General features: G+C 27.1%; 1 protein-coding gene across 1 annotated transcript; it reads right to left on the bottom strand.

The window, feature by feature from the left end:
* Window positions 1-364: 364 nt before the first annotated feature.
* On the bottom strand, window positions 365-25,371 carry LOC145842810 (signal recognition particle receptor subunit alpha-like). Its single transcript, XM_082950292.1, has 14 exons — window positions 25,223-25,371; window positions 24,402-24,485; window positions 23,427-23,587; window positions 22,862-23,025; window positions 20,816-20,984; window positions 18,992-19,136; window positions 18,118-18,194; window positions 16,512-16,618; window positions 15,740-15,826; window positions 8,962-9,134; window positions 8,101-8,323; window positions 3,037-3,159; window positions 1,632-1,768; window positions 365-1,089 (listed from the first exon to the last, which is right to left on the bottom strand). Exons 1-14 carry the CDS (start codon window positions 25,346-25,348, stop codon window positions 964-966), a joined length of 1,902 nt encoding a protein of 633 aa, XP_082806418.1. The 5' UTR covers window positions 25,349-25,371; the 3' UTR covers window positions 365-963.
* Window positions 25,372-25,637: the final 266 nt, after the last annotated feature.

Below are 25,637 nucleotides of genomic sequence, written 5' to 3'. Positions count from 1 at the left end.
CGTGCAAAAGTGTCTTCGTGTTCTAAGAAACTATTTCTTTTGTTTAGGAAATTGGTTCTGTATCAATTATTATTACTTAAAAAGAGGCATAACCACTCCTTTGGGAAACCTTGACTCAATACAACTACGACACGCATAATAGCTTTGAAAATAAAAAAACTACCCTTAAAATAAACATGAACGTAAATCACTACATTAAAAAATAACTAAAAAAACTTTTGCTTTAAATTTTGAACTAACCTTAACAAACATGTAACGTTAAAGTATGTACCGCTACTTTGAAAACAGAAGAAAAACAATCAAGCAAGTATAAACTTTATTGTCCAATAAACCCGATAAATAAAATAAAAATTACATTGAGAGTTTTTAGAATAAAAAAATTACCAAAACAAATTCCTCGGTTAAAGACCTTTGGATAATCTTAGCAGTAAGAAATAACGAGACAATTATGAAAACTACATTCAGTTAACAAGAAAAGAAAGTATAAAAAACTATTATATGCAATATTATTGCACTATAAACTAGTTTCTATTTTGTTAACTGTAATAAAAAAAGCTATATACAAATTTTTTAATTTTTTTTACAATCACCACAATAGATTGTTAAAGTGAATAACTAACTAAAAATTTGATGCATCATATAGAAAATATACATAAATAGTCCAAATAGCTTTATAAAAATGAAAAAAAGATTTTAAACTTAGATACTTGTCAGTATGCAAGAGCTTTTATATTACTGCAAAATTTACACTGACTCAACACCGGTTCAAAAAAATACTACAGGAAAATTGTAAACAAAACTATTACTGTGACAAAACTGAAAATGTAAGAAAAAGTTTGTAGTCTGTATAAAAGTTTAATACGACCTATTCCATACCTGCTTTTTGATTTTACTTATCAACGCAGGAGAAAAAACCCGCGAAAGTTTGCAGCAGATCCTGCAAAACTTGCTGCATTGCGGCAATCATTGCAGCAGGGCTCTCACCACGGACTCGGCGTCGAGCGTGCAGAGGTCCGGGTAGGTCTGCCCGATGCCCACGAACACGATTGGCTGACCGGAAGTGTACGTCATCGACACCGCGGCTCCGACCTGTGTGACGTCATAATTAGAAATAATAATAAATTTTATATTAAAGATGTTTTAAAAACAAGTGTTAAAATGTGTTTATCGCATTTAAAAAAAATTAAGTTAACCAGTTTTTTTTTCGTTAATGGTATGATTATAGTTACCAAATTTGTTTTGTAAATTATACTTAAAAATAATAAATTTTGTGTTACGCGTGTTTCTATAACATTACAGTAAACCAGAATTTTATGCTAATCATTTACAACCGTAACAACCACAAACAATTATTAGCTTATAGTAAAACTCCACAGCTATTGTCATTTGAACCCAGTTGTCTTTAATAATGCGCTCTCTATAAAAAAAGCTTTCATGTAAGTCTTATTTTAAATTTGGCATAAAATCCTGATTTCATAAATTATTGTATGAATTATTGTCTGAAAAACTTAGACAAAATTAATGAGGCAAATACTCAATTCAACGCAACACGCCAACTAAAAGGTTTAATAAATCAAAAACATATCATAAATAAAATTTAAACAAAAACTAATTATATAAAGAATAAAAACCTTGCTGTCGATGGTGTCGAACTTGGTGAGAACGATTCCGTCGATTGTGTGGGGATTCTGCACGCTCGAGTGGTCAAGCAGCGCCTGGTTGAACCTCGTCAGCTGGTCCACAGCTTCGTTGCCCACCAACGCTTCACCTGTAAACAAATTAGTTATTCAACCACCAATGCTTCGCCTGTTTAATGTGATAAACGTCACTATAAAAGTATATAATTGATACAAATGTGCAAATTTGTTTATAAGTGGTTTGTTGTAATAAATGTGTTTTTGTTGGATTTTCACTTTGATTGAATTAAGAAACGCACAAATCATGCTTGCTTTAAATAAGTTCTTAAAAACAGTTTTTGATCAGATTGTGAACTCTCTATTGAAAAATGAACAGCGCTACCTAATACTCTGAAAAAATCATTCTACTTATTGTAGAATTAGTAATTCACTTTACGTTGAACATTCTTTATGTGAATATAAGTAGTGCGAACTAATTACTAAGTAAACAAAACTAGACTGAAAAATTTTACATACGGCGACATTTACACTAAACTTGACCATAATTAAATAACGCTTACCAAGTTTTATAATTACAATAAATCAAGAAAAAGTATGATAAACGTTACTGTAAAAAATTATAAAATTTAATAATTTATTTAAAAATTATCTAAATGTTTAAGAACCGATACTTAATGAGTAGCTAATACGATAAACAAATCATAATCGACGTATTCAAACAACATCTAAGTAAACTTTAAAATAAAAGCTTAAGAAATAATTTTTGTAAATTATACAAAGGATAATTTAGTCTCAAAACATAAAAAAATAGTGAGTAAAATAAAAAACTTCAAATAACACTAAGTATTTAAAAAAAAACACTAGCAACATTTTTAGCGAGCTAAGACCTAATCACACTTTTTGCAGTATACAAAATCAAACTTGACATAAAACTTCAAACATATATTTGGTGATCTACTAATTATATTATTTTACACAAATACTTAGTATTATATGTTTTGATTTTTTGAAAAATAATAAAAAAATCTCAACTTCTAGAGGAGAAATTATATTTATCAAATTCTTTCAAGATATGTTAACGCATACTCAGTTTTGGTCAAAGACCTCTTCAGTGCTTATTTAAAAAATCTAGAAAGTCTTATGATAGTCATGGAAAACAGTGCTAAAAAATACATACAAATAATCTTTACTTAAAAAAAAAAATTATAGAAAAAATAAATAGATACAAATAATCTTTACTTAAAAACAAACTTTTACTTATGAAACAAAACTAACTAATTTTTACCTAACGGTTGAATGTATGTTACAGTTTATTTTTTTGGGTCAAGTATCAAAACCAAAATGTTAATAAAAAATTATATAATACAATAACAACCTAGATACATGCAAACATTCTTACCGACAAACAGAACGAGATCGGGCGAGTTCAATGTGACGAGTTTGGACAAGCTCCTCATCAGCGGCTCGTTGTCTTGCATCCTACCAGCAGTGTCTATCATCACCACATCGTACTTTCCCTTGGCTGAAAATGTACAAGGTTTACGCTTATGTATTTATCTTGTGTGTTTAAGCTTACCAACAGAGCGCTGACGATTAAAAGGTGACAATATTGATTTTAATTGTTTATCGGGGAAAAGTACTAAAAGAAAATTATGGTCTTGTACCACAAACTAATTGAAAGCAAACATTAAAAGAAAATAGAAAAAAAAGGTTTGAACCATAAAAAAATCACTGTTTCAGTATTTTATAAACACTTCAAAAAGATCTTTTTAAAGTTTTTATAAAAGACTGAGACTGATTTTTTTGATGGTCAGAACCATTTTTATTTTCGTTTAGTCAAATTTTCAATCCTGTCCGGTCTTTATAATCAAAAGAGGCAGACTACCTTCAATCCAAAATTTTAGTTTTAAAAGAAAACAGTTAGACATATCAAATAAAATACAATGCATGGCAAAGCAACTATAAACTAAGTAAATATAAGGCATAAATAAGAGGTCATGTAGACGCTAAAAATTCAATTCTACACACAGAAAGAGATTGGTGAAAAACTTTATGCTTAAACTTGTACTAAAGCGGTTGTGGTCATGACGCTATAATTATTATAATACATTTATCTTGTTTTGAAGTACTATAAAAAAACTTAGGTATGTCGAAAAAAAAGTGGCTATTTTAACAACTATAACTCTCAACAAGTTATAAGTTTTTAAGGAACAAAAAACATGTTTTTAAAAATAATTCAATAGACATATATTTCATAACAATTAATTTCACCAAATTGAAATTAAATAAAAACAATTTAAACTACATACTTAGAAAGTAAAAAACATCGCTACATTTAAAATTTAAAAACTATCAGCATTATTCAAATATTTTCTAACTATTAACCAGGGGCGTCGCGTGGGGTGTTGCACTGCCGCAACTGCACCACCTTGAAATTTTCTAAGAAAAAAATAAGTATCTATAACGTTTTCGTTATTTTTTTGAACGAAATCTCTTTTAAAACTTCAATTTTGAAAACGACCATTTTGCCCACTTCACTGCCGCAAACTCTTAGCTTACTGCCGCAAATGAACTCAAAAAAGCAAAATTTCTTCAAGAATTACCGCAAAATCAATATCTTGCGGTAAGTAAGCTAAGTTGAAAGTTCCCTAAAACAGGACTTGCTAAAGTATCATCTACAAGCTATTGTAAACATAAAATAAAAACAAAGCAAGCTACTGCAAAGGATTAAACTTGAGTTTATGTACCCACATGATTTTTTAAATTTAACAGATTCCTTCTATTAAAAGATTTGTCATAAATTGCATATTTTGAAAAAAAAAGATAAAAACCCTAAATCACCTTAGAAATTCAGTCTTAAAAATTTTATTTTTTATTTTAATCTGCATACATAAACTTAACTATAACTGATTATTGTTATCATAAAGTTAATAAAATAAGTAATAAAATTCAAGTTCTGAAAAAAAAAAGAATTAAGAAGTTTATTACAAACTTCTAGTTCACTCTTACAGAAAAATATTTTAGATTTATATTAAATAAAAAATAGTATTATTGAAACAATCACATATTTAAATAAAGTAAATAGCCTTAATTTAGAAACTTTGATTACTTAGAGTAGTTTAACATTTTAGGAAAATTTAGTCTACCTCTACTTTATATAACTTTTGGTTTAATTTTTTCATAAACAAAGCAAAAATTTTAGATAAAATTGTTGAAACATGGTTGCCTTGCCTCATAATCAGGATAACTTAGAAATGTTAAAAACTCAAGTAGACCAAAGATAAATTAAAACAGACCAAATTAGAATAATATTCAGACTGACTAAAGCAGTTTTAATTTTTACTCTAAAAATAACAAGGTTATTTAAAATTAAAAAATAAGTGTTTTACCCCTATGGCCACATGAAAACTAACTAACCAAACTTTTACTTCTATAATGGTTACATATTTTTAAATTATCTTTAAAATTCTTGAAAAGTTCAACAGCCTCACAACTAAACTTAAAAAAGTTGAGCTCCTGAGAAAAATACTGTCGTCAAAATGAAAAACAAATAAATATTAAATAAAGAAAAGATACCCTTAAAAAACTATTGAATTTTAAACCTCCAACAAAAAACATTAAAACTAGAAAAAAAGTTAATAAAAATGTTAATGTTTGTAAAAAAAAATGTGCAAATTAGTGAGGAGTAAGGGGGGAGGGTGTATAGGAACTTTTTTACTTGTTGTTCTTATTTTAACTTTTTCAGAAAGCTAATAGTTACTCTTTAATAAACTTGAAATTTCCAATTAAACTTTTAGTTACAACCAGTCAAAGCCAGAGAGTACAATGGTTTATTATACAAGGAGCAAACCAAAACAGCAAAAAAAATACAATTTTACTGAAAACCTATATTCTCCATCATTTTTAAAACAATTTTTAATTAAACTTTTTCATCCTAACTTTTTTAAAACTTTATACTTTTGTTGAAGAGAAGTTTTCAATTTGTAAGTATCAATATATATTTTTATATACAGTAACCTCTCGCTTATTTACGCACATTGTGTCCACAGAAAAAGTGCGTAAAGATATGAGAGATCGTAAAGAAACGAGAGGTACCAAATATACTCACTATAATGGGTGTTTTTTAATATTGCTTCTAGTTAAAAGTAGACTGGGCACTTTCATTTACAAATATGAAAACAACAGATCGAACTATACATATATTAATAAAAAGGATTTGAATTTCTCTAAAATAATAATAATACGAGTAGAAATAATTTTACTATTTTAATAATAAGTAGAAATTATCTTAATCTTTATTTATATGTAACATTTATATTCTATTCTACTTAGCAAATTCAATTTATAATTAAGCATTTCTTTACAATTATAAAATGGTGTTTATTAATATATAGGGCAAGACTGCTGTATTATTTCTTTGTGTTTTAAACTCTAATTATTTCATTATACTTTCATTATTAAACACTGTCATGTTTATTTCAGAATTTTGATTTAATCTCTTATTGTTAACAAAACTTCTGATATACTGAGGTTTAAGTAAATGTCTATCAATTAGTCAAGAAACATAAATTTACAAAGTCTAAAGATATAGAGAGGTGTGTTAGCATTCAAAAACGTATTTTAATTTAAAAATATTCATTAAACGTATTTGTGCAATATTAAAAAAAAATTAAATTTTTATTTTCTGAATTTTATAGAATTCTGAAATGCGTAACTAAACGAGAGTGCCTAACGTCACGAGTGCGTAAAGATATGAGAGGTTACTGTATAGAAAAAAAAAACTTTTGTTATAACTTTTTTTTTCTTGGTGTTTTAAATATCTAATTTAGCAATTTTTTTTTGTTTTACAAAAGAAACATCTAAAGATTTTGAGGCCAACTTATAAAAAAAAGATATGATTTTAGTGATTTGATTTATTTGTTGTTTGAGTTTATATTATAAAAATAAGGATTCATTTGTACCTCTGACTGTGAATTACCATATCTCAAAAATTTTAAGAATTTTTTATATTGATAAAAGATGACTTGTAGTTAAATTAAAACTGTATAAAGTAATTTCGGTAAAATAATTCTAAAGTAGATGTTAAGGGCATTAAGGGGAGGTAAAACATTTTTTTAAACACTGTTTTAGTTTGTGCCTCCCATTATGAACCTTTTGTTGCCTTTGACTTTGACCGGCTATATCTTAAAACATATACTGAATTTTTAAAATCTGTAAAAAGCATCTTGTAGCTTAGTAAAAACTACATAAAATAAGATCAAATTGTTTTATCCCCCCCTATGCCCTTAAAAGCAAAGCTTATCTTCAGGTGTAGCAAAAGTTCAGTTGTTTTCAAACTTGACAGTAAAAACATATTTTTATTAAAATAATTAATATTTTTTTAAATTCTGCACCACCTAAAAAAAATACCACGCGACGCCACTGCTATTAACCAAAGGTACGTTTAAAGGTAGCCCGAACAAAAACTTAATTTAACTAGTTCAGGGGTCGGCAGCCTATTGTAACTTGCGGGCTAATTTTTCTAAGAAAAATTGCTTGCGGGCCGCACTATTTAGAAAAATACCTTTAAGGGCCGTATATATTTAAAAAAAAATCTAGTAATCAGTAGTAAAAATAATATTTAAGATCAAAAATATTACAAATTAAGTAATATCAGATCAGTAATAAAGAGTATTTATTAAATTAAGAGCCTAACTGTAAGTTTTTATAAAAAAAAAACTTTTTAAACTGTATATTTTTGGCCAAAAAAGAGCTCGCAGGCCGTAGATTTTGATTTTGAGAGCCGCATTTGGCCCGCAGTTTGCAGAACCCTGAAATATTTTGAAGATATTTAAAAAAATTTGAAGTATAATTTACACAACTTTCATATCATTATTTTATGACCCAAATATCTAATAACATAACTTTTGTTTGTAGTTTAATTTAATTCTAATTTAAAATTTAAACTTTAGCTATGCTTATTAAAACTAAATAAATTTTATCACTTAGCAAGATACATACTATTACAATTTCTACTGATCCATCATTAGTAAAAATAAGCTGAGTTAACTTAAACAGTTGAGGTAAAGAAAAAACAATTGAGTGCAAAAATTAATTAAACATCAACGAATATAAATACTTTAAATATACGAAAAAAAACGACGTTCCAAACTACCAAAACTTACTTTATGAAATTTTAAAGTCAAAACTAAACCGGACCGAACAAACAAAGCATTTGAAGTTCAGAAAAAAACAGTTTATCGCTATTAACAAGTAAACATTTATAAATATATTTCAAATTAATTTCTCAAGCAACTATTATATTCTGTTACAAACAATTAACATGATAAGAAAAAAAAATTAAACAATCAAAAAACACATATTACAAATATTAAGTTCCTACCAATAGAAACTGTAAAGAAAAAAATTGAAAACTTTCAACCAATCAAAACAAACTTTACAAAATATTCAACCAATCACTCACCGGATCTTATCGCCTGGTTGGCTATCTCGGCGGCGTCCTTGCCGTAGCCCTTCTCGTACACGTGGCACTTCTTCTCGCCCGCGAACCTCCCGCTATTATCCGGCGGGTAGATGGCGTTCAGGCGCTTCTCGTGCGTCCGTAACTGCTCCACGGCGCCGGCGCGGAAAGTGTCGCACGCTGCGATGAGGACGCGATGGCCCTGCTTCATCAGCCAGAACGTTATCTGTTTAGGGGGTTTTTTTGAAATTAATTAAAATTGATAGTTTACGCAGATTACTAAGTTATTGATTTGATTTTAATTTCTGGTAAAACGCATAAAACTTATACATGGAAACCAAATAAAATTAAATAATATAACTCACCTAAAAAAATACAATCTTGACTTAAGTTTTCAAAAGTTATCAGTTATTATTTAAAGCTCATACAGAAATTTAAAATACAAAAGTCAATTTTTAGATACATCTTAAACAACTTGAAACCTTATAAGATTAAAATATCACGTAAAGCAAAGCGGTTGACATGATTTTATTTAATCACAATACGACCTGAAGGGCTCTTTTGTTTTATATTAACCCTTATGTTCAATAAATAAATAATATTCATTAAACGTTAACAATTAAAATAAACTCTTAACAAACTTTGGCGAGGTCGGTGGATATTTTAAATGAAATCTTGTTGAGCAACCCAAACAAATTGTTGAAAAAACCAAATACTTAATCTTTATAAAGAACAATTCAAAAAACATACAAAACAAACTTTGGCGAGGTTGGTAGATATTTCAAATGAAATCTTGTTAAACAAAACCAACAATACATTAAAATATTTAATCTTTAATAAGAAAAAATAAAAAACAGAACAAACTTTGGCGAGGTTGGTGGACTTTCCCACTCCGTTCACCCCGCAAAAGGTGATGACGTAGGGCTCGTTGTTCCGCTTGGAGTGCACGATGTCCTGCAGGATGTCCACCCGCTTTTTCGGAGTGAGCAGCCGCACCATGCTCTCCTGCAAGGATGACCTCACCGTGGAGCTAACGGCTGTTGTGACGTCACAGAGGTTAGTTTATTGATTAAATTTGTTAGTTTTGTGATTACAAATACTGAGAGATAGTATTATTTATAATTAACAGAACAGTACTTACAACTTGTTCATGTTTTGAAGGTTTACAAAATAAAAAAGGTTCATGAGGGCTGGTTCGGTTAAAAATTAAGATAAAAGATTGATAATAATGATGCGAAACAAATTGCATGATAGATTTTTTGTAATCGAATTTGGTTAATTATTATGCAAAAACAGATTAAAATTCTATGTTTTTTATTTGCCTAAATTGTAAACTTCAAGGTTTTTTGGCAAAGATTGATTACACAGTGTTTAATGAAAAAAGCTATTTAAAATACAAAACCTTTATGAAAAAAGCTATTTAAAATAACAGCTGGTAGTTATTAAAAACAAACCTCATAAATTATAGCTAAATCACCTTAAGCATAAGATACGGTGAAAATATTTAACAGAGTGACTGACACCTTATGAATAAATTAATACGTTTACACAATCATTATAGTCATTATATTCAACCTGTTTATATATTCTACTTGTAACAGACAATTTGTGTTCGTGATGTCATAATTTTAAAATTTAACAATTGTCATTAAAAAAATGGTTGTATGACTAAATTACACAAATTTTAAAAGCAAAACGTATTCGGTATAAACCTTTAAGAAATACGTTTAAAAGATATTGTTTCAAAAATATAACTGGGCCGTGATATCTGTTAATAAGAAGAATTAAAATCTTCTTTATCATACTGTTTATAGTGGAATACTTTTTAGTTTTTAAGTTAAGTAAACAGTTTTAATTACTCATAGGTAATATTTCAAAGCGAATGAAAAAACAACATAGTAGTACACATAAGAGTAAGAGAAAAATCACAATTTACAACTTAAAATTATATATTAGTTAATATTTAAACTTTGCAAAAGTTAAATTTTTTACTATTCACAAACATAACCAATATTTCTAAGAAGTTTTTGCAAGAAAAATAAAAGCTATACAACGTTTTAAACGTAAAATATTTAACTACTAAACGTTGAAACTTTTTGCCAAAACAAATATGTTCTTGTAAAAGATAACTCATAGTTATTTACTTAACTTATTAATATAGTGTAAGAAAGAAAATTTCTATTCGAAGGATATAAAAAATAACCAGATTTATTTATAAGTGAAAAAATAGAGCCTAATACAAGATAAAAATTTTTCAGCCAAAAATTTTCCAAAACAGCTTGTATTTAAGGTAGTCTAAATTTTAAGTAAATAATAAATGCGACAAAGCTTCAAAACGTATATAAAATCATTGTTAATACATGTGTACTTCATTAATTCAACTTCGTGTGACTTTCGAAAAACAAAATGTTTATACTAACAGTATAGTTATTAGTTTTTCAAACAAGTTCGTTTTTTATGAGAAAGTAATGAACAACACAACATTTTGATTTGTTTGCTTGCTTGATCACAAGCAGCAAAGAGGCCAAAGGGGGGGGGGGAGGAGGGGCGTGTGTAATAAAGGGGTCAAAAGGGGCCATAATTTGAAACTTACACTAGATGTTCTGGAGTTCATGGTGAAGAACAAAAAAAAGGTCTCAGGCGTGTTTAATAGCGGTTTTTAGTGAAAACCTGTCGGAGGAGGTTATGGCTTTTTAGATTTCTTTAAAAATTTGGGAAACCCTGGCGTAGTGGGTCATATAGACCCTGCAAATTAACCTAGAAAGCTGGAATTTTATTAAATATCTATAACTTGTTTAAAACCAATTTATATTTGTAATAAAATGTTTGTAGTTATTCTTGGATTTAATCATATTTTGAACTTTTATCAAAAAATAATTTGGTGAACAACAAGGAAGGTCGCCAAAACAGCTGCTCATTATAATTAATAAAAGTTGTTCACGTCAAAAAAAAAGTTTCACAAAATACGGTATTGGATGACTAATTTTTAAACTTAAAACTTGTTAAAAAGGTAAACACACATCAACACAATATAACATTATTACTAAAGTATAAGTTTTGTTTAAAAGTTACTTTTCCAAAAATCACAATAGTTTTAACAAACAAATCATTATGTTCTATTAATTGATGTTGTTTCGATAATACTTTTGAAAATAAATTAGTCTAAAACTATTATTAGTCTACTAGCAATATTTTCTGTAGTTGAACTAAGTGTTGCTGTTCTGTCTTTCAAACTTCAATCACCAAGCAAAAAAAACGTAACTTCTAGGGATTTTTCAGAACATTGCAAATTTTTAGGGAATTACAGGGAAGTCAGAACCCTGTATATTGCAAAAGTTCAGAGTTCCGCGATAAAAGTAATAACATGTAAGTAAGAAGTATTTTAAAGGGTGATTACCACCCTGAAAATTGAAGATACATTTTTAGGTGAGCCATCATAATGAATTTTACCGGTTTATATATTCTACTTGTAACAGAGAGTCTGTGTTCATGACGTCATAACTTTAAAACTTAATCTTTTTTTTACTTTTACAACAAAATTTATATATTTGTAAACTTTACGTTAATCATTAAAACTTTTGCTACTCTGACTAGTTGATGCAAATTCTTAAGCCAAAAAGTCTTTGGTGTAGACCATTAAGGAAAGCATGTTTCAACAACTCAAGCAGTTCAAAAAAAAAACTGATACAAACATTAGTAAGAAAAAAAAAATAACATACAACTTTTAAACAAAAAAATATATATTGCCGTTAATTAAATAACCGTTAATTTTTTTTAATAATATTTCCTTCAAAAAATAAATTTTTATATCCACGAACAAAACCTATTCATCAAAGAACTTTCAATTGTTCAGTACAAGTTCTACAACTTTTTAAACATATATTTTAAGTTATTATCAGTAAAACTTTTCAATAAAACACATTTTATTAGAAAGATAACTGTTTGCAGAAGAAGGTAACATGATAAAAAAGTAAGTAGCTACACTTATCAGAAAGATGGAATGAACTTTTATTTTAAGATATCAACCCGTAAATTTGCAAGGGGTTTGTAAACGTTTGCAATAAAAAGATTTCAGCTGGGTAGGTATCTTTATTTAAAATGGTAATAAAGCGTTTGTGGCCCTAATGTTATAATTCTTTGATTATGTTATGCGTTATTAAACTTCTTAACCTAAGGAAGTTCTTAATAAAGACTGCCTCAATTAAAATGAACGAAAAGTTGTATAAGTATTTAAAACATTCCTTCAAGTATTATTGTGCTGGACAATTTTATAACAAGAAGGTTGAACAATGATGTTATTTTATGAAAACAGCCTAAAAATTTGAAACAGTTTATAATTTTTTTGCTTACCCGGAAGTATATAAGTAAAAAACTAAATCTTTCAAAAACTTTAACTTAAGCTATTTTAGCGTTTACTTAACGTATTAAAAAAAAACATTTTAGCCAATGTGTATATAACTTAAACTATAACAGAAGATATTTTGGGCAGTCAGTTTCAAATATAAATGAATGAAAACAAAAAACTTTTGTTAAACATATTCAAACTATTATTTAAACCATAAATATCATGAGGCTTAAAAACTTTTTCCAGAAAAGTTTACCAACGCTCAAGAGAGTGACAAAAATATACCTGTTTTACAAGTTTTGAACAAAAATACAAACTTTTATTTTGAAACTTAGATTAAAAAACCTTTTATACTAAAATATAACCTACATTTAAGAGCAAACTTGTATAAAAAATGTGAAAATTTTAATCCAAACACTAATGTTTCAATTTATTACCAATGCACTTTTAATATGTTTTATAAGAAATAATATCATTATCATTTCTAAACAATTGTTTACTTTATTTAAGAAGAAATAAATATTAGCTAGGAATTACTAAAATAATATCAAATTAAAACTAAACATTTTTCTTAAATTAAAAATTAAAAACAAAACTATATTCAAAAATATTGTAGCTAGATTTTTTTTCAAATAGCTGGAATTTAAGGTAAACTCAAGTTTACATTCATAGAAAAAAACTATATTAACATAAGTAAAACAGAAAGATACCACAAAAAAATTGAAAAGCTGTATTATAAACTCAATTCAGTCTGATATCAGTCTTAATAAAACAGTAAAAATTATTTGAAAATTATAAGAAATCGATTTTCCAAGAAAATCGTCTTTTATATTTAAATGAAGAAAAATACGAAATTTGGATAAAAATATACAAACAGGTTTACTTTTAAAAAGATGATATGACGCATAGCTCAAAATGTTGACCTAGAAGTTAATAAAATAGTCATAAGGGGCCACGTGAACCTTGTAAATTATTAAAGTTGCAGCGGATAACCAACAAAACTTAAATACTTTATCACGTATCTAACGTTATGTCAAGGTGGTAGTGAAAAGGGTCACAATGACCCTAAAAATTGGCTATGATGATTGGAACATACATTTCTAAGGTCTAGTAAGCAATTAATGTCAAACTTGAAATAAAGCTTTTGTGGTCATGACGTCATAACTCTTACAAGTTAATCTTAGTTGGAGATTGGGAAAAAAACATTTTTGTTAACTTTATGCATGTCGCAAGGAAGGCTGTTCATTTTAAGATATAAAAAGCTGTTAGGTCCGAAAAAAGTGTTTCAGAAAGTACTGTATTGAATGTATATTTTCTGATTCTAAAACGATTTTAATATGTAAAAGTACAAAAAAAGTTGCCCTTATCAAATTTAAAACAAAGTAGTAAACTGCTTAAAGACTGAAATATTACTAATAAAAAATTGCGTGTAGCTGATTATTCGACAGTCACCATTTGTTAAACCAAATTTGTTTTAACAAATAAAACATTGGCTGCTATCAAATGCTATTTCTCAGATGTTGTATAAATTAACTTTTACAAACAAAATTCATATAACAATTATCTATTAGTCAACAATGTTTTTTCAAATTTAATAACGAGTTTTAAAAAAATATAAATTGTTATGACTGTAACTCAAACTTTTCACAGTCGAAGAAAAAATGACAACTAAAATAATTACTATCAAAAAACTACTTAAATGATAACTTGAAAGTATTTATCTTTACAACCATTAAAGAAAAGAAAAAAATACCATTAAGAAAAAGAATGTAACTTAATTAAGCTTATGTTACTAAAAATACAGTCTCTTGCAGAAGCTTATGAACACAGCATAAGAAATAGAATTTAGGAACAAACAAATATAATTTACTTATAAAGGGATTATAAACAACATGCAAATTACAATCATTATAGATAAACTATACAAAAAAAAAAACTCCCTGGATTCATATCACTTAGTATACTTAAAGTTTAGCCAACTTTTTCTTGGACTTACACAAAAAATGTTAAAACTTTCCGCTGGTCATTAAAACAGTCGCTTATCTGAATACTCAGACAAGTTTTATAGCCAATGAGTCTTAGTACGAAATATAAAAGAAGAGATTTATAATAAGTTTGTTTCGAAAAATAATAAAAATATCAAATACTAACTGATCATAACAACATAAACAAAAGCTATTTTGATAAGTAGAAAACTTTCATAATTTTCAACATTTCGAAAACTTATTTATAATAAAATGAAGAAAAAACAAATTTGATCATCCTAAGTTTTAACAGGGCAAGCAGTTTTACTTTTCAATAAGAAACACAATAATACAAGAACTTTCACAATTTTACTTGTCAAGAGGGTGTTTGTAAAGGGACACGTAAACTTATTATAAAATTATATTTTAATATTTTGAAGAAAAAGTTGATAATAAAATTAAGTACAATTATTTTTATAAAGAAGTGTTTGTTAACAAAACTGAACACTAAGTACATTAATAAGAGTAATTAACTCTATTCAAATAAAAGGAATTCTTAAAGAAGGTAATTGTTAGAAATCCAATCAGCCTATATATTATAATTGTAACATAGAGTTTGTGTTCATGACGTCATAACTTTGAAAAAAAATTTTAGTTAAAACCACATTAAGAAATTTGTAATATTTCTACCTGTCATTAAAAAACCGCTTTCTAGAAAAACTGTAATAACCACTAAAACTGCATTTTTTGTTTCAAAAGGCACTTGCGCAATAAAAAATATATATTAAGTACAGAAATAATTCAAAACTATTTTGATAAATATTATATAATAGACTTTTTAAAGAGTTTAGGAAAATTTGCCTACGCTTCAGGATATAAGTAAAATTTTCAAATTAGAAAACAAAGTTGAAAAATTGTCGTACTTGCTAAATAGTGTTTATAATGTTAACCGAAATAACAAACTTGAAATATTTGATAAATAAACTTTTTGTAAACACAAAGGTTACTAATAGTTATAAAAACAGCTCGTAGTAAACTTTCTTATACCTAGCTTAAACTTTTTTTTATATTTGAAAAGTGTATAACTTTGAATACATTATCTATGTATGATAAGGCGTCTAACAGTTTTGCTTACAATTTTTTTTTCAATTTTGAAAGACGCTGATTATGGGTCAAGCAAAATATAAAATAGCTAATTAATTAACAGTTTTGATAAAACATATACAAGTAATCTTATTTGATACAAAAAAAAAACAAAACTTCAAAAATTCCCATAAATTAAACAACCGCTTTTACAACAACAAAATTAAATTAACTTATATATTCAACGAACTTTCAAAAGTTCCCAGTATTCTGCCTTCCAACCTGGCGCTTATGGAATCCGTCAACTTTTCCGCTATTTCCGCCGCCACGTTCTTATCTGAACAAATGCTTTGGGGTGAATTTTGAAAATAAAAAAAAAAGCTTTCGTATAAAACAATGGAAGGATGTTATAATTTTAGAAAAGCTTGAAAACTTTTTAGTAGGTGATGGTATAAAAGTAAAATATTTTACGGGCATCATCGTTAAATTTAATTGTATATTCATTAGATTGATTGCGTTATTTAACAAACTGAAAAATATATTACAAAACAATCAAAAACTTTCTAGCTGCAGGCATTTAATATTAGAAGTTTCATAATAAACAAAGTATTCTTACAATGTTTTTATACAGTAAAAATTATCTGATGTTTTCTGATATATTAACTATTCTGTTTACTAACAGCTTTAAATTTTATGGTATAAAACAAAAAAAAAAAAACAGAGATGCCATTAATGGTAAATTGTAACATTATTTGTAAATAAACTGCTTGTTATCAAGTTAGCCATGACATTATAACAAATTTTAAAAACAAGTACGGATCTAATTCTTTAATGTGATTTAGCTATTTCCTACTTGAATAAAAAATTAGATGTTTTATAAAACAACTATGTGACATAATTTCAACGTGAATTCAATCGAACTCTAAAGATCTTAATCACACAAAATGTCCAACACAAAAATAATAACGTTTTCTTTAGTAAAAAGTGAGTAAGAAATAAAAATATTTCAATATTATTCTCACCGATGAGATGCATCCTCATTTTCTTGAGCGCGGGTTCCAGGTCCTGCTTGGTCAGCGGCCTGCTTCCCACCAAGTTGGAAAACATGCTGAACATTCCACCGCTTTTCCTGTGAATATTAATGTGAAATATATATTAAATACATCAAAATGTTTTAAATGCTGAAAAATTTTGCTACTGTGTTGATGATGTAAAGCATGTATTGTTTTTGTTTAATAATTTATAGTACACAAAATTTACAATTTAAGACGTATTTTGCACAGTTTTTTATTGTGGATGAGAACCATTACCAAAGAGGGAAACTTGTTGTGGCATAAAACTTATAATGTTAAATTTCATAAAAGAAATAACATAAAAATTTGAGAAAATCTACTTTAAGCAAGAATAAGGCCATGGGGGGGGGGGGGGGTAAACCATGTTTTTACAAGTTGATCTTATTTTATAGAGTTTTTTCTAAGCTTTAAGATGCATTTTATCGTTTCAAAAAATTTGAATTATTTTGCCGCATAATAGGTTCCCTATGGGAAGAGAAACCTAAAACAGCGAAAAAAGACTATTTCATTTAAAGACTATCTCCTCTAATATTTTCCAAGCAAGCTTCTTTAAACTTTAACAGTGTAATCTTTATACAATAACAAAAAATGTTACTTTGAAATTGAAAAATTTTTTGTAGAAATATATTTTATTTGTAAAAAAAAACAATTTTTCTAAACAAATAATAAAAGGAAATTTTTATTTTTTTAAATTACTAAAATTCTAAAGTAACGTTTTTTCCTTTTATTATAAGGAACGTTTCCTGAAAATTTGAAGAAGATTGCTTGAAAAATGAAGGAGGAGATAGATTTTTAGATAATTTTAAAATTTCTGAGAAAATTGACCCTGAAAAATTTGCGGTCCATACGTTTATATCGGAAAATTTTCACAAAAAATTAAATATCTCAAAAGTTAAATGATATTTTTGAATTCTATAAAAACTGGTTTGTAGTCTGTACTTAAAGCTTTCATATAAAAGCCAAAGTTAATTTTTGTAAAATAAAATGTAGGACCCCCCTATGGCCATAATACAGACATTGGAACAATAAAGAATAAAAAGCTGATTCTGGTGAAACTAACTATTTATAGCTTAAGATTAAACATTACAGCAGAACAGTTCATTTATTTTAAACTAGTTTAACTTGCAATCACTTGTTTACATCTTCATAAAGTTTAAATATATTTATACAACAGACTGTTTAGAGTAAACTTGAAAGTATAAGTTTGCTGCTAATCAAACTTTAGTTTAATTTTATTATGATTTTAGTAATTTTTACTAAGCTTTAATAGGTCATATTAAAATTTAAGTTACAGGTAATGCTACTAAACATAGGTTAAAAAAATTATACATTTAAGTTCAAGTTATTTAAAACAGTATTTCAAAAATTATTTAAACTTTATTTTTTAGCTGAATAAAAAATATTTTTATAAGAAAACGCTACGCTTCCAACTCTTTAGAAGTTTTAATATACAGTTTCATGCTGTTTTGTACACATAAAATCATTGAAAAAAGTTATTAGTCTATTCTATAAGGGAAAATTCAAATAAAACAGCAATAATATAAAATCAACAAACTTCGTTTCAGTTTTCTCCGCAGCAAAACTTGTATGGGAGCTCAACTTTTTCATCTCCATTGTACTCCTCCACTTTTTCTATTTAAAAAAAAAACTGAATAAAAAACTAATATATATTTTTCAACTATACAAAAGAACAAAAATTATAATGGAGGTTTTTATGAATTGCAGAAAAATGGTAAGTTTAACAAACTAACTAACATAAAAAATAAATAAACAGTTAGGAAATAGCTGTTGATAATACTCAAAACAGCTTTAATTAACTATGTAAGTTATAACTGTAGTAAAATATACAACATAAATAAAACAGTTATAAAAACTAAACTACAATTTATACAGATTCTTATATAACCAAACATATACAAATATTTCAGTCTCTTATCACAATTTTTTTTATGAACACTGTTAAACAAATTTTTTATAATTTTTACTACTTCTGTGTACTAAGACATAAATGTACACATACTATACATATATAAGACATACTGTAAAACTTCTATAATCGTTTATTATTCTTTTCAAATATATTTACACTTAAACTATTTCCAACTCACATGCAATTACTTAACGAATCTAACAAAAATAATACTTTTACTAAATATGTTTTATATAAACATTATTTTATCCACTTTAAAGTAACACTTTTGTAAACTTTAGTAAATTTTTTTATAGATTTTTATTATACTTTAGTATCACATATCTTTTTTAGATTTATTTAAGTACTGACGAGGTCTTTGACCGATACTTAGTTTGTAAAATAAACTCTTAAAAAAATAAATTCATACTTTGGTACTAATAAACGAATTGAACTTCTCATTAAAACCAGTTTAATTTCTCAAAACAAACACTTTATTTTAATCTCAAACAAAACAAACCTCCTGCTCGGTGGCGACGTATTCCTCCTCTTTCTTCTGTCCGCTAGATGGCGATGAGTAGTCGAGCGCTTGGGCCTCCTTCCCACTGGCGTTCTGGTCCCAAACCCGCATCTGCTTCCCCTTCTTCGCCGGCTTGCCCTTCTTGCTGCGAGGTTACCAGTTAAATTTATTTATTTGTGAACTAAAAACAAGCAAGGTTGCCAAATGTTTTCGGAAAATTTTCTCCAGGTTTTCAAAATTTTCTCTAGGTTTTAAATAGTATACATTTTTATATCTATTTTTAGTTTAAAATTAAGTTGAAGGTAAAAACTGTGATAAATGGAATAAAACATTGAAAAGATACTTTATGAATAAAATTTAGTATGTAAAGCTACTTTAAACGTGTACATATAAAAAAATTTGATGATGACAAAATATGTTTATCTATATGATAGATTTTTTTGTGTCAAATCGAAATTTTACTACTGAACATGTTAGAATTGTTCAAAACTCAAGGTTTTTCCAGTTTATTTTTCTAAAACTCCAGGTTTTTTCAGGTTTTCAGCAACCCTGAACAAGGTACAGTAAGCTTCGTCTTGAGTAAGCAATTTTGACTAAAAACGTAAGTATCAGACAGAAGTGCGTAGCCAACAGAACAATGATTATTTAAAGTAGTTTATAACAGAACAATAGATGGTATTCATTGTATTTAACTTAAGTGTTGTAAGTTTTGCCAGTTGGTAACTCGTAACTTTTTGCGTATTACATTATGTATGTAAACTTAATAAAACTAATTTACAATTAGCAGTAAACAATTAACGAAACTACAAAACACGTGTTGATTTTCCACTTGTGACCACAAAGTACAAAAGCTTGTTTGCTTTAGCGGTTGTTTGAAAAACAAGGGCTTTAAAATCCACTCAACAAACAAAAACATATGGATATTGTAAAAATACAGTCATTGAACAAACAAAACACGTTAAAATGTATTTTCTGATAATTAAAATAATCAACTGAAACCTAGTTCTACTAATAACTAGTTTTTGCATTTAACCCAAAAATTTTTAATAAAAAGTTTTTAATAAATGATTTAGGCAAATTTTTTTATAAATAAAGAACGAACCTATAAGATAGTTGTAAAAAACACGGGTAGACTTAAACAGAGTAGTTAATTTAAGGAAATTAGTTATATGAAAAACTAAATCTACTATACAATAAACTATTTAAGATCATAAAAGACATTTAAAATGAAAGCTCTGAAAAATCAAGTTTACTTTGATCTATTATACCTAATATGGCAGAATGAATTCTTGCTTACAATTATCAAATAGTTTTAAATTTTTTAACAACCAAACAATTGTAAATCAACAAGTATGGTTAACATTTAACTTAAATAACAACTTAATTAATAATTAGTATTTAAACCAAACACGCAGAATAAAATATAACAAAATTTCTTAAAAACTTGTAAGCTTACAAGTAGGGTAAATAAACAATAAGTTTATCTAGTTTAGTAACTACTGGAAAATAAAGTTCGTTAAATAAATTCAAAACACCATTCTAAATTGTAACTACCAACAAACTAAACTTAGATTCTAAAATTTTCAAATTTTGTGATAAGTAAACTAGGTAACTATCAAATAAATAAAATGAAACAACTTAATTAATTTACCCTTTATTAATTATATGAAAAGCTAAAACTACTGTATAATAAACTATCTAAGTTAACAGAACTTAACAAAACTTCTAACAACAAAGAAATCAACAACTGAGGTTAAACATAATAATATTTTTAGTAAAATATTAAGTTAATTCAAAATAATTGAAATATCCAAGTTAACTTACCCGCCTCTCCCGCCCATCTTGGGGCTGGTCATTCTCTTTCTCATCGCTTCCAAGTTCTTCTGAATGTCGATGCTCTGAATGTTTTCCTGGTCCCCCATTGGTTCTTCTTCGACGACTTCCGCTTCCTCATTGGCCGCTTCTTCCTCCTCTTCAACCACCTCTTCTATAACTGAAAATTTTAAAATATTAATGTTCATGTGTTTTTGAAGAGGTCAAAGTCTTATCATAAGATTCAACCACTTCTTCGATAACTGTGTGAAAATTTTTAAATATTAATGTTTATGTGTTTTTGAAGAGGTCAAAGTCTTATCATAAGATTCAACCACTTCTTCGATAACTGTGTGAAAATTTTTAAATATTAATGTTTATGTGTTTTTGAAGAGAAGTCTAATTACAAGATTAGTAGATATAAATTATTTCATTAGGTACTTCATAAAAATAGCTGGCAGTTTTTTTATTATTCTTTGTTAAAAATCAAATGGTCTCTAGTTTCAAATACATAAAAAATAACTCTACTACTAGTTCTTCTACAACTGCGTGAACATTTTGATTTTTGATAACTATAAATCTAAAATAAATAGAAATCTTGTTTTAAATACGTATATTAATAGTTAGCAGTTGTTTCAAGGTTATTAATTTTATTATTATCAGTATATATATGAAAACTAATTATGACCAAATTTTAGAACTTTTAGGTTTAGTTTTTCTGTATTACAACGAATAAATAATACTATTTTTAAAGTTGATTTCTTCTTAAGTAAAATATGCAATATTTCTAGTTCCATATAAATAGTTCATGTATCGCCTCAGGGTTTAATTGTTCTATTTAAAATTATTTCGATATTATTTAAAACTAAATGCTAATTAGAGTTTACTTAAAGTCTCAATAATTAGGTTCTTAAGATAGAGATGTTTTAAATTTGGTTAGACTGACTTTTTTTTAATTTGGAACTAGTTTGACAATTTTTTTTGTTAGATTTCAAATCAAAATAAAAAAACTAAAACTTTAGAATTTAAAAATTTGAAACCTATAAAATTATATTTGGTTTGTTTTATCTAGTGATTTAGATGAATTTACCCTTCTACATTTAAACTGCATCTTTTAATCGAAACGTATTGTAAATTTAAAGGAACATAAAAAGTAAATAATTTATAAAAAAATTTACTGTTCATAAAATTATTATAACAAACCGAGATAACTCCGAACCAAAACAATAAACTAATAAGAAATCAAATATATACAGAAACTGTATGAAATATAAAATGATTTGTGCAATGTTGTATTTTCAACAACTATAGTATACATGTATAATATGGGAACGGGTCACTTTTGCACAATAGTTTATAACAATAAATTTTAAATCAACCTTCTAACTACCTTATTAACTAAATAAAGTATTAAAACAATGATACTTAAAAGGTCATCAATCCAACGACTTATGACTCAAGTCAAAGTTATAGAACTTGGATTGGTAATTGTTTTTAGCAAATTTTCTCCAGGTTCTCAAAATTTCCTCCAGGTCTTTAAAAGTACACATTTTTTGATCTATTTTTAGTTTGAAACTAAGTTAAACGTAAAAAACTGTGTTAAACAGTATAAAAACATAGAAAAAATACTGTAAAGCTACTTTAAATGTGTTTTTCAATAAAAAAATGTTTGATGATGACTAAATAATTTATCTATATGATAGATTTTTGAGTCAAATCGAAATTTTACTACTAAACATGTGAAAATCGTTAAAATTCCAGGTTTTTTGAGTGATTTTTGTTCAAAATTCCAGGTTTTTTAGCCTAAATAGTCAAGTTCCAGGTTTTTTCAGGTTATGCCAGGTCTCAAGGTTTTTTGGCAACTCTGTGATATTAATCTTAATAAACAAACTTGAAATATGATGCTGGTTATTATTGTTTTAAAATTAAAAAATTTAAGTAAAGTTATACAACCATAGACAGGTAAACTTTTTTTTAAACTTAATCTTACTTATTTTGAAACAAAGAATAATAACAGCCATTATTTCAAACACTTCATGTTAAAAAATCAATACAAACCCTCTTTCACCGCCTTCTTCTTTCCCTTCTTCTTCCGGGGCGGGGCCGGTTCTTTCGCCTTCTTGCCTCCCTTCTTGATCATCGACTCCACCGTCTTCTTGCTCTTCTCCGATTGGTCGAAGGTCTTCATCTTCTTCGGAGCCACCACCACGTTCTCCGCCTCCCTATTGGTCGGTTGTTAAATTTAAATTTGAAACACACATTCAGCAGTTTTAAATGGATGTTTAAGAAAGCAAGCCTCAAGGTGGCCGTTGATTTTTAGAAATTTCTTATGGGTTTTATGATTTTTCTTTTATTGACACAAGTTTTAGTGTTTGACTTTCAAGTAGAAAATTAAACTTGTTAAAAAAAGTTTTTAAATTACTGGTAAATTACCGTAATGACACTTTATGAATGTTTTATAATAATTTCTGAAAAAAAGATATATTTAAGTAGATTTTATCTAAACTAAAATAAGCTACTTTTAATGTCAACTTGAAAGAATTTCAATTGAAGCTTAAGAAAACAAACAGAGTTGCAAACAAACTTGTACAGGAAACTTTTGTATGCAAACTCAACAACAAACTTGTACAGGGCGCGGAACTCGTCTCCAAAGGCGAAGGTGGTCTTCAGCAGGTGGTTGCAGCCCCGCACCAGGTCCTGCTTGTACAAGTCCCTGAACTTGTGGTGCACGTCGTCGATCAGCTTGTCCACGTACGACAGCGTGTAGTTCTTCTGGTAACCCACCTGGAATGAAAGAGGAGCAAAAATTATAGTGCTAATTGTTTGAAACAAAGAATTGTGTGTCAGTTGAATGAAGCGCAGACTGTGAAAGTTTTCATTATTTTCATATACTCTAACAAACTTGTTTTGTTACTGTTAGAAAACTATTAGAAAGTAGTTTTTGAATATTTTATTTTAAGTTATTAAACTAAATTTAAAAAAACATTTTTTTATAAACATAGTAAAAAAAAGTTTTAAAAAGCATAAGTGTTTGTTTTGTGTGGTGTTAATTGTGTTGTAACGTTTCAGTTTCTCAAATTGTTCTTCTGGTACGCCAATCGTTATTTGTGATTTTTTGCCACAGTCTTAACAATTAAGCATAAAAAGGTTTTATACTTCAACAAGCATAATAACTGTAATTATTTTGCTTGCTGGCTGTCGACGTATTTGAAAGTACTTCAAGCAGTAATAAAGAGTTTGAAAACATTTTTGTTGACTTTTTGAAGTATTTTAATATATAGTAAAAGTTTTATTATGTTAGTAAGGACAATAGCACAAAAACTTGTTGCATTTTATACAATACTCAGCACTATATACTTTTTTGGTATAAATTATTTTTAGTGTAAGTTTTTCCAGTAACCAACATATGAAAAATGATCATTAAATAAAAATAACTTTGTTTTCAGTAATATGCACATGAAACCTACTTGTTTAATTATTTGATTGTCTAATTATAATATATGTTTAACTCATTTTATTTGAAATAGGTTTTAATGATCTACATCAGTTTGTATTAATTGAAAACTAATTGCAGAGTGAATACCAAAGTGTAGCTTACCACGTAGACCAGTTCAAACTCGTTGTCTTGGAAATGCTTCATCTGCACGTTTCCATGGCAAAAGTTCTGCGATCCACCCCTTTCCTGTGAATGTTGAAATATATTATTAATTTTAAGTGATACTCGTTCAAGATTTTTGTATGTGATCAACTAATTCAATTCAAACTTATTCAATTAGAAAATACGATATGTAAACTTATAACTTAATTTGAAACCAAAAATAAAAAATGATAAGTGTCATTATAAAAATGAGTTTTAGTCTTATACAAGCACTTTGAAGTGTTTAGTATAGTGCACTTTTAGGTATATATATTATATATATATATATATATATATATACCTAAAAGTTGAATTAATTTTTTAATGCTTCTGATTATAAACCATAGGATTAATAATATAAAACTTATTACAAAATATTTAATTTTATAATAATTCAGTGAATTTATTTTCAAGTGAAATATAATTTTACTGAATTTGACGAAATTTAGCAAACATTATTTATTTTTAAATAAACCTTTATATAAAAATTTTAACAAAAGTTTTAATTGGGTACTAAAACCTTAGAACGAAACTGACATAAAACAATGTTTATAAAATCAAACAAGTCAAAAATACTAATAAGATATTTATATCTTCAAGTATTAGATAATCTAAAAAAAAAGTTGTAGTTGTGAAGAAATGAAATATTTTAAACAACAATCACAGGCCATTCACCAATACAGCTATTAAACATACACAACTACCACTTAACAGCTTGTAGAAATAAAATAGCTTATAAGAAATTAAAAAACTTGACATGAATGGCAAACTAAAAATTTTACCTGCAAAATAACACTTTTTATGAGCTCATTGACGGATTCGGCTATTTTGGAGAAGCCCAGGTCTTGTGAGTCCAGATACCACAAAATTATACCGCTTTTGGTGAAGATTGTGAAAAAGTCTAGCATTTTGCAACAAAAGTTTTAAAATTCTGTAAAAATAAGCTTTTGTATAAACAAATCTCAGGAATAAATAAAAAAACATTTTAATGTTAATTAATTAATAATGTTGGTATAAATATATTTAAAATACTTTTTTTTTAATCTCAAGTATATAAGAATATAATACTACTTTGTATAAACAAATAGTAAACACTTTTAGTAAAACTTATACAAAAGTTCTTGCATAAACTTAAATAAATTTTTAACATAGAAAGTTTTTATTAAAGGTAAAACTAATAAATATATAATTTAGTCT

Source organism: Thalia democratica, chromosome 8 (genome assembly GCF_965202585.1).
Source record: "Thalia democratica chromosome 8, ktThaDemo2.hap1.1, whole genome shotgun sequence".
Classification (NCBI taxonomy): Eukaryota; Metazoa; Chordata; class Thaliacea; order Salpida; family Salpidae; genus Thalia; species Thalia democratica.
Note: the sequence above shows the minus strand (reverse complement) of the source record. Positions and strands in the feature narration are given on the sequence as shown.

Excerpts from the sequence above, each read along its gene's own strand:
- LOC145842810 (XM_082950292.1), bottom strand. The coding sequence starts at position 25,348 with ATGCTAGACTTTTTCACAATCTTCACCAAAAGCGGTATAATTTTGTGG. Across the intron at positions 18,195-18,991 it reads ACGTCGCCACCGAGCAGGAG|AAAAAGTGGAGGAGTACAAT; the intron begins GTTTGTTTTGTT and ends TTTTTTAAATAG. Across the intron at positions 8,324-8,961 it reads AGTCCACCAACCTCGCCAAA|ATAACGTTCTGGCTGATGAA; the intron begins GTTTGTTCTGTT and ends CCCCCTAAACAG.